This window comes from Platichthys flesus, chromosome 14, assembly GCF_949316205.1.
Source record: "Platichthys flesus chromosome 14, fPlaFle2.1, whole genome shotgun sequence".
NCBI classification, from domain to species: Eukaryota; Metazoa; Chordata; class Actinopteri; order Pleuronectiformes; family Pleuronectidae; genus Platichthys; species Platichthys flesus.
The window spans coordinates 5,697,728-5,712,071 of NC_084958.1; the positions used below are offsets into that span (position 1 = coordinate 5,697,728).

Consider the following 14,344-nt stretch of genomic DNA (forward strand, 5'->3'; position numbering starts at 1 on the left):
GCTATAGGGAAACAGATGAAAATGAGCTTATACAAGGAACAATATTTTGGGGGGTGATTAATGAGCACTCTCCCTACTCCCTATCAAATAAATAGAAGAATGAATGGAATACTTGCAGCTATTACATTTTTTTTAGACTTTGATGGTCAAACATCGCTTGTTGTAAAATATAAAAGAGTAGTTTCATCATGGTCTATATTCTTAAATGTGTTTTGATGTTGTGTGTGTGGTCCTATAGTGTTGATATTTGAGTTTGGAGCTCTGAATAAGATTTAATATAATATTTATTTTATTATTTGTATCATATCATTAACTGTAAACTTGAATATATTTTCAATTTAATAATTTAAAAAAATATTTCAAAAAGAAACTGCAGCTGGGACAATTGTACTATGGGATGCGCATACACACACACACAGACACACACACACACACACACGCACACACACACGCACACGCACACACACAGACACGCACGCACACACCCAGAGCAGCTGTATGAATGAGGTCTGGTCTGTATCTTGAGAGAGGATTAATGTGCAGCCTGAAGGTGGAGCAGGGACAGCGAAAGTCTGAGGACCGGATTGTAATCCTCCGACCTCCCGGGGGGACAGACACACACAGTGGGATGGACAGGTCCAACTCGTCGCTCTCGGATTTTACGTATTGGACTGGATGAGGGACTGATGGACCGAACAACACGTGTCTGCCCCATAAACGTGGCACGCGCGAACTGACTGAACATCATAAGTAAAAAAAGACGGTTTAATGGAAATATGTATGACGGAGCTGCTCATCCTCAGGAAACAGAAATGGTGCAAAAACTTCTGCTCCACATTGGTAAGTTCCCTGTAAACAGGTTTCTTAACTTACTTATAGCATCTGTGTTCAAATAATCTTAAACGAATTGCATTGCTCATGGTGTGTTAAGGATGTGCTTTGTTGAAAAAGTCAGTGGTGGATTCATTAAATTATTTGATTGTTTCTAAATCGGGGCGGAGGGGGGGGGGGGGGGGGTAAAGTACGGTGCACATTTGAGCGTTTCCTTGTTTACTGTTTGCTGTATCGTTTTCACTGATGAAGCATGCTGTGCACTTCAGAAAAGCGTAAACGGTTAAAAGAGTTGTTAGTAAATAATTGTGAGTATAGCTGCTTTCAAACATGCACTGAACTCCGGATAATCTCCTGAGGTACGAGTCATACTATTTACTTAATCATGGTTATTTATTATTTTAATGTGTATTCTCTCAGCTTTAGCAGCAAGCCTCCTCTCAACGCAGCTGTCTGGTGCCACAGCTACAAAAATAAAAGAACAAGGTATCACATCAAAAGTTCTACTGTTCACCCCACACCTTGAGTCATTTAAGGTTGAAGCCAACTTGAGCAGCTAATGATTAAACACTTAGCAGTGGGTGTAGGGCCGGGGATCAAATTAATATCAATAATTATTACAATTAAATTTGTATGATCGCAATATAACAAGAGTTCAATATTGATTTCAATTTTATCATTCTCTGTCCAAAAAGAAGAGATTAAAATAACAACCTTCACTCAGGAGCAAATTTCTATCAACTTAAGAGGAATCATATTGTGACATGCATTGTGGTAATTATTGATATCAACTGATATGATTTTTTCTTTTTAATCTTTAGATAATTCAGTAAGTCATAATTGGCTGCAGTCCTAGTTCTAGCTATGAATTATACCTCTATAATTTGACAGTATCTATATATACTTTCTATATGTATACATATATATGTTTATGTGTGTTGAAATAACTCCTGATGTCATCTTAACATCTACCTGCTAATCAATAATCAGTCTCGCAAATCCCATTAGCTTCACATTTGCCATGTGTATTGTAATGGCCCAAGGAGGTGTCGGAAAGTTTTTGAATTTGGTGCAATTTTGGACACATGATACATTCTATGTTAATATATTTGAATTAACCCTGTAGCAGCAGAGCTTGAACTCATAGAGTGACGTTGTGGATGGACACACCCATTGTAAATGCACTGTCCTAATTCACAACTGGTGCGTTGATCACCAACATCACTTCATGAGATGCTTTTATGACAACAGCTATGACAACCTATTTCTGTGTATTGAGTCGAGCTTCACTGGCCTCAGGGTTCTGTGGACCGAGTCCAGCAGCAGATCTTTACCTGCTGCAGCCAAATTATTGCAGGTAATTTTTACAGTTTTAGAAAGAAAACTACAGCCAGCATCACTACAAACAGCCCAAATGTTTACAACAGAAGGTAAAATGTCACATATCCACAAATTGAAACTTGGTGATCTGATATTGATACAGTGTGTCAAAAAACCTTCTTACTACCTTTCATTGGAGACTTTTCATCTGTTGAAGTGAAGAACAACTCAGGTGTGACCCCAGCTGGAAAGTGTGGCACCTGGTTAAAGGAGCCTGATGGAGGGTGTTTCACCTCACCCAACTACCCTGAGAAGTACCCACCTGAGAGGGAGTGTGTCTACATAATAGAAGGTGAGATTTTCTTTGGTTACTATTTAGCCCTTACTCACTTTCCAATCCACTCTTCAACTGTTTTCAATCTCTCCTCCTCCCTCAGCATCTCCTCGACAGATCATCGACTTATTCTTCGAAGAGAAGTACTCCATCGAACCTTCCTGGGAGTGCAAGTTTGACCACATCGAGGTACGGGATGGGCCGTTTGGTTTCTCGCCCATCATTGGCCGCTACTGTGGGCTGGAAAGTCCTGCGTACGTCCGGTCCAGCGGGAGGTACCTGTACATCAAGTTTGTGGCTGATGGTGAACTGGAGGCCATTGGTTTCTCGGCCAGGTATAACTTCACACAAGGTGAGTGATGGGAGATTAAAGTCAAAGAATCTGGAAACAATTGAGTTTCTGAACATATCAGTTTTGTATCAGTTATAAGGAAAAGACAAGAAGAAGGCTCAAGCTGTTAAGAGGATGAAGATGGTTTTCAATGCTGCATTAATCAACATATTTATTTTTAAAATAAACCAAACGGCCGCTGCATATAAATCATCCTGATGAACCTCTTGTCACTGTAGTTTAGAATATTGATATGTGAAAGCATTAACATATTTGTAGAGATGTGGCTGTAGTGGAAATTCATTTCATCACAGCTTGGCTTGGCTCGGCACTTTGCAGATAAATTGGCCCTGTCCTGGCTGATGGAAAAACCATAGTAGTATAGGAAAACTACATACATATATTTGCATAAACTGCAAACAGAGTGGATACAATACATGTAATATGTGTGGGTGGATAGAAACATGGATGGATAGAAGGATGGATGCATAACATGCAAACAGAGTGGATAGAATACACATATATAGACAAAGTCATTTTAACAGCACCATAAGCTACATCCGCCAAAAGGACCATGTAGATGATTTAACACTTGTCTGAAAATTTTTCATGAGAAACATAAACATAATGATCATAAAACAACAAAACTGCATTGTTGTAGTTGAACCTATTGAACAACGGCATATTGTAGAACTGTCCTTGCATAGAGTTAGTTGTCATTGTGGTTTATTTCAGTTGTGTTATGAGGATGATAGACAAAGTGCTCTTTGGAGATAAACGTTGCCCCTGCACAGAACTCTCTCCAGTTGGTTTGTTTTGGTGAAAGGAACCCGCAGTTTGTCTGCAGTTTTTCCCACATATTTCTGCGTCCCTGCTCTGTATATTCTTGTACCAGCTGCTGCTCTGTCTGGCTGGGGCTGCGGATGTTTAGAGTATAACTACGCCTTGTACTCCTCTTCTTGGCACTCTCTCCTAATCCACTATCCTGTTGTGAGTTTGACATTGTTGGCTCCCACATTGGGAAACCGGCTACATCTTTTACACCGTCTGTCCCTTCCTGTCTTTGGCCCCATTTAACCACAACACACTAACAGAGCTCTGCAGCCGACACTGGACACTTTTGTTTCCAGTGACACACTATAGTAAAGTATCAGCGCCCCTGAGGAACCGATCGGACAGTTTAAAACATTCAATGTATTTCGTCTAGTTTGCACATGTGATGTCATAAAGTTGCATATCAAAACTTTAATAATGATCTGGTTGCACACTGCTTGGAATGTGCTCTCATTTCCATTTGCAGTGCAGGCACACCAGATGCAACTGACAAGGGAAGAGGAGGGGAGCATTTCATCCGATGCATGCAAACATGCACACACACACACATGCACACACACACGCACAGGCACACACACACACACACACACACACACACACACACTCACACACACACACACTCGTTTCCTCAGTCACAAGAGTTAATGAAAGCTTGTTTTCAGGGGAATTCAGCTTGTCAGCGCTGAGCCGCAGTAGCAGCTTAAGGGAGTCCGAGGCAGAGGCTTTATTAACAGCAGATTTTATAGGCCACCTACACTGACGAGAGGCAAAGATTAAAGTACGTCCCTCTGTCTAGCCATCCATCCGTCCGTCCATCATCCATCTTTCCATATTTTTGATTGAGCCTCTCTAGATGATATCTTTATTCTTTCAGGGATTCTTTGGACCGCACACTCTTGTGAGTCCTTACCAAGCGTTTCAGTTGCTGGAGGGCTCAAGTTTCTCGGTGCATGTCAGTTTTTCCTTCTTTTTTTTGGAAAGTATCACACACAACTTGTCACTCAGCTAAAGGGATTGTATGGGAATGCATAATTGCAACAGACACACACACAAACACACACACACAGTTTGCTCAGCTATCCATTTTTGAACTTTTTGTTGACTTCTATTCATTTTGGACAACCACAACCTTATCCCTAACCACTGTATGTCAAACCCTTACCTAAACCTACCCACAATTCACATGTTATCCCTAGCCATCATCAAACCCTCAGAAATGATACTCCGTGAGTTGTCCTGTGCCTGACAAGGTCAGCGTTAATGCTGGCAAAGGTCCGGAATAGGCAACACAAACAAGCACACACGCACACACTCACAGAGAGATGATGAATGTTGATAATCTGTCCGAGCCTGAAGGAGAAACGGGTAAGAAACGAGAGGATTAATAAGAATCCTTGTTGATTTAAACCTCAGTTGAGTCCTGCACCTGTTCCTCTTACATCATACCTGACCAGATGTGCCGTGTTATACCCTTCACAAAAACGTTCTTAAGATGTCAGATACGAAAGTTTTAAGATACATTTTATTCAAAAAGACTTTGTGATCCATTTGCCTCCCTTGAAATTAAAATGATACCTTCTTGTATACTGCATTTTGTGTGTTTGGGATGTGCAGAATTTCACTTGACAAAATGTCAGTCTGGGCTCTTGCAGGAGAATTTTGAAAACAAAAAATACATTTTTATCACTAGATTGTCATCTCTGCTGGAGCCTAATCTGTCCTGAGCTAAACTGATTTATCAGGATTTATAATCCACCTAGCAAATAGATTCATCAGCACAAAGGTTTAGTACAAAATATTTTTTCCCTTTCTGAGGCTTTGTGTGTATATATATACGTGTGCGCTTGCGTGCGATTGTGTGAGCGTGCGTGTGTGTTTCTGTGTGATGTGTGTGTGTGTGTGGGGGGGTGCGTGTGTGTGTGTGTGTGTGCGTGCGTATGCGTGGTTTTCCTTTTTGATGAAGAGCAGCCGGGTTTCAGGAGAGTTTGAATGAGGGCAGAAGGAATGTAGATTATGTAAACAGTGACCAGCTGTGTTTTTATTTTGTTTTGCAATATGTCTTTAAATAATGTTATTTTTTGTGTGTGTGTTTTTTTTTATTTTTTATGTGTATTTATCCCAATAATCCAAGGTCAGAGATTGTGGATTTATCTCTCCCCGTTTCTGCAAAAACATTATTTACGGTGAATTTGGTGAATCAGTGTCAAAATGGTCAAGAACAGATTTAAGCACATAAAATTATAATACAAATATAAATTATTTTAATAATAATGATTAATTTATTAATAATAATTTGGTATATTCAATATAATTTGAAGATATGCTGTTAGCATGATAAGCATATAAATATATTATGTCTTTGTACTATATGCACGTATGTGCAAACCACACACAGGTTTCTAGAAATAATGATGGATATATTATATAATTTACAGTTGCACATTTTAACACATCTCTTTTATCATTGATAAATAGTGATATGCATTTTGTCTCAACAGTATATATAGAGACTTAATTTAAAATAGTTTTATTGTGGGAGAAAATATTTTGAAAGATATTATAAATGTTTCCTCCGAATTGTGGAAAGACTTGAGTAAATGTTACTTATATTGATTAGTCTCTTTACTGTTTTGTACTTTTAGATCCCGAGTTCAAAGGGCTTGGAGCACTGCCAGCTCTGCCATGTGAGTATTCTGTGTGTGATATTGTGTCATGTACGTGACAATGACATAATATGACCTGATTACCTACTGTATATAGCATGTGTTTTTATTTGTTCCTGTCTTTGCTGAAAGGACAATATTACCCAAACTCTTTGTACTGTTTCCTACAAGCAGTGAAATGTTCTAGTTTCCAAACTGATAACTTTAACACTTTATCCTCCACAGTCTGTAATTTTGAGCTGAGCAGTCCAGATGGCATCATAGAGTCGGTACAGATAGCGAGGGATGCCAATGTCCTGCAGACGGAGGCTGTGGACTGCAGGTGGTACATCAAGGCTCCTCCCAGAGCTAAGGTCAGGACCTGTCAAACAGCTTTTAGTTTGCAATTGTCAGTTGTGATTTGTTCCTTTTGTTTCAGATGGTTTACAGAGGCACATACTTATCTTCATCCAAACACAATGATGTCCTTGCAGAATACTACAACGACCTTTGACACAAAAGAGTATAAAAACAGATGGCTTTGTTTTACAAATGAATCTTTTAATGAAAAAAGAATCATGTTTTTTCGATAACATTTAATAAAGAAATTGGGTCAAGGGACTTATTGAGAATTATAGGTTGATGCTAGATTTGTATCAAATGTTGTGAATCAACATTTATTTCGACTTTTATAATAATATATTCATATTTATTTATTTTATAACTAAATTAATGTTTACATTTATTTATAAGTTGTAATGTGTTTTATTTTATTTTATACTAAGTGTAAATATGCTCATGTTTTAACTGGGATAGTTGTGGTGTTAACCCCACTGGATGAGAATGCAGCAGATGAGCCGATGTGAAAAGTGCAAATGCTTTCAAAACCTTTCTCATTCACAGCAGCTTAACCTGATTATTCTTCTCCCCCACAGATCTACTTGCGCTTTCTGGAGTACGAGATGCACAACTCGAATGAGTGCAAGCGTAACTTTGTTGCCATCTACGACGGCAGCAGTTCGGTCGAGCACCTGAAGAATAAGTTCTGCTCCACGGTGGCCAACGATGTCATGCTGGTGTCCTCCGTGGGCGTGGTTAGGCTGTGGGCAGACGAGGGGAGCAGAAAAAGCAAATTCAGGATCCTCTTCACAACTTTCCACTCCCGTGAGTGCATCGTATTTACAGTTTGTTTTCATCTGAGTTGCAGTGCGCTCTCTGCAGCAAATGTGGTTCGTCTATCGAGGACCGGTGGAAGTCACAACAACAACCAGATAGCACCTGTAGCGGGAGGGAGGACATTTTGTTTGCTTCTATTGTTTATATATATTGGCCGTCGGAGTTGACCAAATAAAGTTAAGAGGAGAGTGAACATTGGTGTTCCATTTGTCATGTGGCCAGAAAAACAACTTCAAATTAATCCTAATGTTGCTTTGTATCTATGCAAATGTCCCCATAACAACTTCATAAGGTGATAATTGATGATTAAAAATCCTCTGCTGTGCCATGGAATTGTTGTTATAACAATGAACAGCAATGACCAATGGAGTAAAACTAATGTTTAGAACGAAGCAGTCAAGTGCCCAAGTCACCAAATTATTGATTTAGTGTATACATACAACATGTCAATCTAAATTACCTTCCTAATGTTTTTACAGCTCCGTGTGAAAGCGACACTTTCTTTTGCCATAGCAACATGTGCATCAACCACACTCTGGTCTGCAACGGCATTCAGAACTGTGTTTACCCCTGGGATGAAAATCACTGTAAAGGTATGTTGGCCACACAGGCTGAGAAACACGCCTCTACTTATATCATGTATTTGCAACACATTCTTGTGGATGAGCCTCAAACCTTCTTTTTTTCTTTGTATCTCTCTAACCAGAGCAGAGGAAAGCAAGCATCCTGGACACGCTGGATAACACTAACATCGCCATCATTGCAGTGACTTGTGGTCTGGTTGTCATCTTGCTCATCATCTCTTGCATTATCCAGATCAAACAGCCTCGAAAGAAATACATTATCCGCAGGTGAGATCTTTAAACGTCACTTTGAAATGTAATGCTTACAGCATTTTTTGCAAATTAAATATCCACGGATGCTATAGTACCCAACATGCCAATCAATCTCATTTTGACAGTTGAGATTGTTAGGGACTACAAGATGGCACATGTAGGGAAACTCACTGATGCCAGTCAGTCGTGAAGTATGATCTCACAACGACTACAAGACTCGCAATCACAAGACAGAACTTCACTCCACAAATTATGTGGAGTGAAGTTCTTAGCAATCCAACAACTTTGAAAGTCATAATGTCTGAATTTGGGGTTGGTGGAGCTCCACAAAGAGCGAGAAAGAGAACCTATGTTGCACTTAGATTTGTCAAGGGGCCAAAAAATAAAACTCCGAAGGAATGCTAATGTTGCTTCATGTCTGCTGGAATTGAAAATAGGCAGCTAACCCGTTTACCTTAGCAACTTTATAAGGCGATAATGTGTCTGTGTTGTGTTTGTAACTTATGTCACTTCCCCAAAGTGGCAGAAAATCAGTATAGCAGCTCCAGTTATTTCCAATGCAAAAGTCTTATTTGATAGGGGCATGACCTCAACCTTGTGTTGACAGTGTAACTAGTTTATTGTGTGGGTAGATGCAACATGAATAAGAGGGCAGTTTATATATATATTGAAATACATTTCTCCCTCACAGGCAGAGACAAAATGAGTGGGGACATTTTTATTGATGATCTCATAGTGAAAATGATTTCTAAGGGATTCTGATTCAATGAACAGTTTGCTGGACTTAATAAATCCTCTGTATGTGTCATTGTGTGATTAAGCACTGTACATCCACAGTACATTTGGGGTTTAAGGCCTTTGGAGAAACACTTATAGTGTCAACTTTTTGTTGAGCTTGACTGAGAATTTACTGAATCTATATTGTTTGTGTTGGCATATATACATACACTTCATTCCTTTACTTATCCTCAGGGATGACTTTGACCCTGCACTCCTCCATCCCGGTTTTGAGCCTCCACACTACGAGCTCTGTACTCTGCGCCGTGACCCCTCCGGCGACCTGACCGACGCTGCACTGGCTGAGGACTTTGAGAAGTTCCACAAGCTCCGCCGCTCATCAAGCAAATGCATTCGCGACCACCATTGTGGCTCCCAGCAGGGGAGCATGCACGGCAGTGTACATGGAAGCCGCAGCAACCTAAGCATGAGGGATGGCAACATTGCGGGTGACGGGGGGGCTCATGTGCCGCCATTGCCGCCAGTGATGCCAAGCCAACAGTCGCCGCGCCTCTCCCACCACACCACCCCTGCAGGTCAACGTAGCATCCTAGTGATGAAGCATAGCTACTCTCAGGACGGGGCAGACAGGTACCGACCGGAGGAGGAGGATGAGTTGATGATGAATGATGGTCCCACCACCAGCCAGCACCACATGCACCATCATCACACCCACCATGGCATGTCAGGGCTGGATCACACTGTCCACCGTACACTGTCTAATGACTTTTGAATGTAAGGCAACATGGATATAAAGAAAATGGAAAAGAATAAACACGACACAAATAGGACTATATGAAAGGGTTAAATAACAGGGATTAACTGATAAATAAGTAAGAGATGATCACCTTCCTTTTTTTTGTGGTTAAAACCCCTCAATTTTAATTTCCCTTTAAAATTTTTGTTTCAGTTTATTTGTTCAAACGAATGTTGACCATTACAGATAACAGATGTTCAGTTTATGTTATTATTAAATTGTATGAAACAGGAATTCAGTACATTGTGAAACAAACCTTCTTCAGTGAAAATAATCCTTTAGCCAAAAAACTGTAGGGGCAACCGATGCACATGTTGAATGTTGCTCTGCTATGACGATAAGACTCTGTGCATAATAGTGGCCCTGAAGAAGACTGATGTATTTCACAGGCTAGAATCAAATCATTAATATGTGCATGCACTGACACATTTTTCACCCATTTTTCTCTTCCTTGTTTAGTTTGAAGTTTCATCTCTGGTTAGATTTTTTTTTATGTGTGCATCATATTCAGAGCTAGTTTGTGAATGAATGATGCATTGCAGTTTCCTATCAGCTTGGATGTAGTTCTTCTGTAATTCACATTTATAAATAATTTCATCAAAATGCATCTAGATTTATTTTAAGGACAGCATATAATGGAGAAATATAAGTCAGCACACATAGATATATTTTCATGTTAAGGGCATGAAAGAAATCAGGCTTAATTTCATTAATTTATAGGAAAACTTGGAGCTCTTATTTTCTGTTGCTTGGTGAATGGTTTCATTATTTAATTATGCATTTTGTGTTTGTTTTGGAGTATTTTCTGATTTGTATTAATGTGTGTCAGTTTTTCACTCATTTTCCCCATCCCACGTTTTATTTATGTGGATTCTCTATTTATTTGTGTCATTAAATATTGTTTTTCTTTCCCCTTAACTCTGCAATTGTATTTAATGCATGCATGTGTGTTTGTGTGCGTTTTGGATCCAGGTGTTGCTTAAGTTGTAGGGACCTTAATATGTTTAAAATGTTATGGGTTCAAAAAGCAAGTCCCCATAATGCCAATAAGGTTAAATTTAGGTGAGGGTTAGGCATGTTTGATTAAGGTTAGAGTAACTTTCCGTTTGACAAGTAAAGAGGGAAGAGCGGAACTATAGTTGGCTAATCTCTCTCATCCACTCGGTCTTCTAACAGCGTTGCACAGGTCCTCTCTAGGTAAACATGGAAGGACATCGGGACATTCAGTGCTGTTTGTTATGATGTGTGAACTGTCACTCATTGAACTTTATCCGAGCACGATGAGCGGCTGCAGTTCATTTGCATAGTGTGTTGTTTTGATCATGAAGAACAGCGCCATGTCACAACAGGAGCTCTTTGTGGACTCACCGCCGGCGGGTCCCGGTGCGAGTGAAGCCGGGGGAGGAAGCCGGGGCAGAAGCCGCCTGGGTCTCGTCGTCACGGGGATGCTGGGAGGGTCGCTGGTCGCCCTGTACGCGGTGGCAGCTCCGTTTGTGGCCCCGGCCCTGAGAAAGATCTGCCTCCCGTTCGTCCCCGCGACCACAGCCCAGGTGGAGAATGTCCTGCAGGCGCTGCGGGTCAGGTCAGGCTCTCTGTTGGACATAGGGAGCGGAGATGGACGGATAGTAAGTGCTGTGTTGTCTTATCCACGTGGGTGTAGAGACATCAACATATAGATTGGGAGAAGCAGCGTTTAAGAAGTTTTGTCTGCCATATGTATTTCAAATATATAGTGATTATAGTGTCACATGTTAGCTTAGAGGACAGGAAAAGTTCTCAGAGGGTCTTAACAAATAAATATTAATTATATATAGCACAAAATTCCAACAAACATGATCTCAAGGCATTTTACATTATCAAGTAGAGACCTTACAGCACTATAGAGAAACCCAACACATCCCACAACGAGAAACCACTTCAGGGTCTCCATAGAGAAAACATGAAGCGGAACCAGACTTGGTGTGGGCGAGCGTCTGCCTCGACCGGTTGGGGTGAGCGTAGAGAAATGGGGGAGAGAGAGACCAGTAACAGTAAACTGAGTAAAAAATATTCACACATGTAATGATATTAATAATGAAAGCAGCACCAGTAAACATTAATAACAACAATAGTTGAGTAGTATCAGATCTGAATCCTGCAGCTCTGGAATCAAAAGTACCTGCAGAAGGTCACATCTCTGATGTGTTGATCACGTAGGTTCTTGTCGCTCTATTTGAACCTTGAATAAATTAAGCTGTCTTTGGATTTTCTGCGCATTCTTCCTACCGCAAATGGAAAATTCACTTCTCTTTTCTTGTGTTTGGCTGTTTTCAAGTAATCCAGATTAATGAAAGTTACACAAATTCAAACTTCAGTAACCAAAAACTCAAAGGGACGATCCAGATGTGCTTCCGTTGCTGTTAACCCATTTTTGCTGATAAATTACATTTCCCATTGTCCTTGCAGGTGATAGCAGCAGCCAAGCATGGCTTTCGGGCTTCAGGCTTTGAGCTGAACCCCTGGCTGGTGTGGTATTCCCGCTACAAGGCCTGGAGGGAGGGAGTCCACTCCTCAACCTCCTTCCATATCTCTGACTTGTGGAAGGTAAGTAGTAGTATAGTACAGAATATGATGTAGTATAGTATTCCAGGGATCATATGCCTCTAAGTTTTTGGAAAACAAAATATTTATACCCTGGGAGCAGGTGTCACATTTAACATCTATACCATCCCCATTATTTCTTTGCCAGGTCAGTTTTGCTCAGTACTCCAATGTTGTCATTTTTGGAGTCCCTCAAATGGTGAGTTCTTCTAATTTATTTTTTGTTAGAATATAATGTATGCCATGTGTTCACAACAAAATTCGTCAAGCCCATATAAACTGTGCTCCTAGTTACCTTGTAGTTCCTGTGAGGTGTTTGTTGTTGTTTATGTATGTTTAATCCCACCATGTAAGTTTTAAAGAATGTCAGTATGGTACTTGTATGTATCCCTTTTGTTTCTGTCTGTATTTGCAGATGGACCAGCTGGAGCTGAAGCTGGCAAGGGAGTTGCCGAGTTCAGCCAGGGTGGTGGCCTGCCGCTTCCCCTTCCCTACCTGGGTCCCTGAACATACTGCAGGGGAGGGCATAGACACTGTTTGGGTGTACAATGCCAAGACGTTTAAATCACAACTGCAACAAGGGATGACAAGACAGACAATGACCACAGCCCAGGAGGACACATGAGACATACACACAAGTGCAAAGCATTAGATTTGGCTGTGAGGTGTCACTGGGAATTGTCATCATTTGAACTGTTTTCATGTTTTTACCTCTGCAAAGGAGGTTTTATTTTTGTCTGCTCTTGGATACAGCTGAAATGGTTGGAAAAGATTGAAGCACTTAAAAATACCCCTTAAATAAATGTATGTGTCTGCCTGTTAGGATGATTACGCAAAAACTGCTGAAACAATTTCCATGAAATTGTGTGTGTGGGGGGGGGATGCAAAGAACCCATTAAATGTTTGACCTTTTAATGTGTCATGTTAGTTTCTTATAAAGCTGAATATCACAAAGACTACTAGATGTATTACCCTGAAACTTGGTGGAAGGATACATTATGAGTCAGTAAAGAAACTGGTAAATTTTGGTGTGGATCCGGATTAGCAGTGGGATTTTCTTTTCATACTGACAGATAGGGACTTATTAGTTCTCAGACAATTATTCTTGGATATATGACCTTGTACAATTTGTAATATGAATCGAGTGAATTTGAATTCCATATTAGGGGTTTTGTTCCAGGAGGTTTATAATGGGCTCCGAATGTGACACACTTCTCAGTCATGGTGTCAACTCAGTTCAGGCTGTCCTACACACTGCACTAACTCTGTGGCTTCCAGGGATAGATCACAAAAAAATGGAAATTCACTCATTATCTTCTCACCACTATATTGATGAAATGTTAGATTCCACAAAACAGATTTTCAGGGGTGAACAACGTTGAAGCCAAATCCAATACTGTCAAAGTAAATGGTGACCAGTTCTTCAAACGTATTTGCGCATATTTGGCTACTTTTTTTATTATGGCACTGACAACCTGCTCATATTAAATGTTTTAGAAGTCCTTGAGATGTGACACAGTTCACGGTGACCCCCACTGTCTGTGTGTCAAGTGTCAGATACATGGATTTAGATCGTCCGTTACCTCATTCCTTCTTGCTATATACTTGCTTGTATCAGAAGGCAAAGTAAAAATGGCAGTGTAAAGGACTGCATATATAAAACACTTTGAACTTTGATGTTATTGCAGGTAAAGTGTCCTGTTTGAACCCGAAAGACACGTCATGACCAAATATGTTCTATGATTCACTTTATAACTCTTCTATGTATTCCACAGGCAAACGATAAAGAAAATAAATAAATAAAGTAGATCCTACTTAAGTGAAAGAAATCCTTGATTAAGATGCGATGATGATATTTATACCAGGAACTGTGATCCAAAAGTTCCTCCGATGACGTCATGTACTCCAGTTTGGTAAATGGTCCAC

At 40.2% G+C, this 14,344-nt stretch overlaps 2 protein-coding genes across 3 annotated transcripts; both read left to right on the forward strand.

Moving 5' to 3' along the window:
* Positions 1-562: 562 nt before the first annotated feature.
* On the forward strand, positions 563-10,756 carry LOC133968787 (neuropilin and tolloid-like protein 1). Of its 2 annotated transcripts, none has more exons than XM_062404990.1 (10): positions 563-840; positions 1,252-1,317; positions 2,351-2,503; positions 2,589-2,837; positions 6,293-6,334; positions 6,539-6,666; positions 7,228-7,456; positions 7,948-8,061; positions 8,175-8,319; positions 9,277-10,756. In XM_062404990.1, the coding sequence occupies exons 1-10, from the start codon at positions 777-779 to the stop codon at positions 9,812-9,814; spliced, it is 1,728 nt and encodes a 575-aa protein (XP_062260974.1). In that variant the 5' UTR covers positions 563-776; the 3' UTR covers positions 9,815-10,756. The 2 variants fall into 2 exon arrangements, with proteins under 2 accessions (XP_062260974.1, XP_062260975.1); XM_062404991.1 differs by having other exon boundaries at positions 2,369-2,503.
* A 202-nt stretch (positions 10,757-10,958) lies between these two features.
* Positions 10,959-14,219, forward strand: atpsckmt (fATP synthase c subunit lysine N-methyltransferase). Its single transcript, XM_062404993.1, has 4 exons — positions 10,959-11,463; positions 12,284-12,421; positions 12,567-12,617; positions 12,834-14,219. Exons 1-4 carry the CDS (start codon positions 11,161-11,163, stop codon positions 13,041-13,043), a joined length of 702 nt encoding a protein of 233 aa, XP_062260977.1. The 5' UTR covers positions 10,959-11,160; the 3' UTR covers positions 13,044-14,219.
* Positions 14,220-14,344: the final 125 nt, after the last annotated feature.

Coding starts and splice junctions, on each gene's coding strand:
- LOC133968787 (XM_062404990.1), top strand. CDS start 777: ATGTATGACGGAGCTGCTCATCCTCAGGAAACAGAAATGGTGCAAAAA. Junction 6,335..6,538: donor AGCACTGCCAGCTCTGCCAT/GTGAGTATTCTG, acceptor TATCCTCCACAG/TCTGTAATTTTGAGCTGAGC. Junction 8,320..9,276: donor AAGAAATACATTATCCGCAG/GTGAGATCTTTA, acceptor ACTTATCCTCAG/GGATGACTTTGACCCTGCAC.
- atpsckmt (XM_062404993.1), top strand. CDS start 11,161: ATGAAGAACAGCGCCATGTCACAACAGGAGCTCTTTGTGGACTCACCG. Junction 11,464..12,283: donor GGAGCGGAGATGGACGGATA/GTAAGTGCTGTG, acceptor TTGTCCTTGCAG/GTGATAGCAGCAGCCAAGCA. Junction 12,618..12,833: donor TTTTTGGAGTCCCTCAAATG/GTGAGTTCTTCT, acceptor CTGTATTTGCAG/ATGGACCAGCTGGAGCTGAA.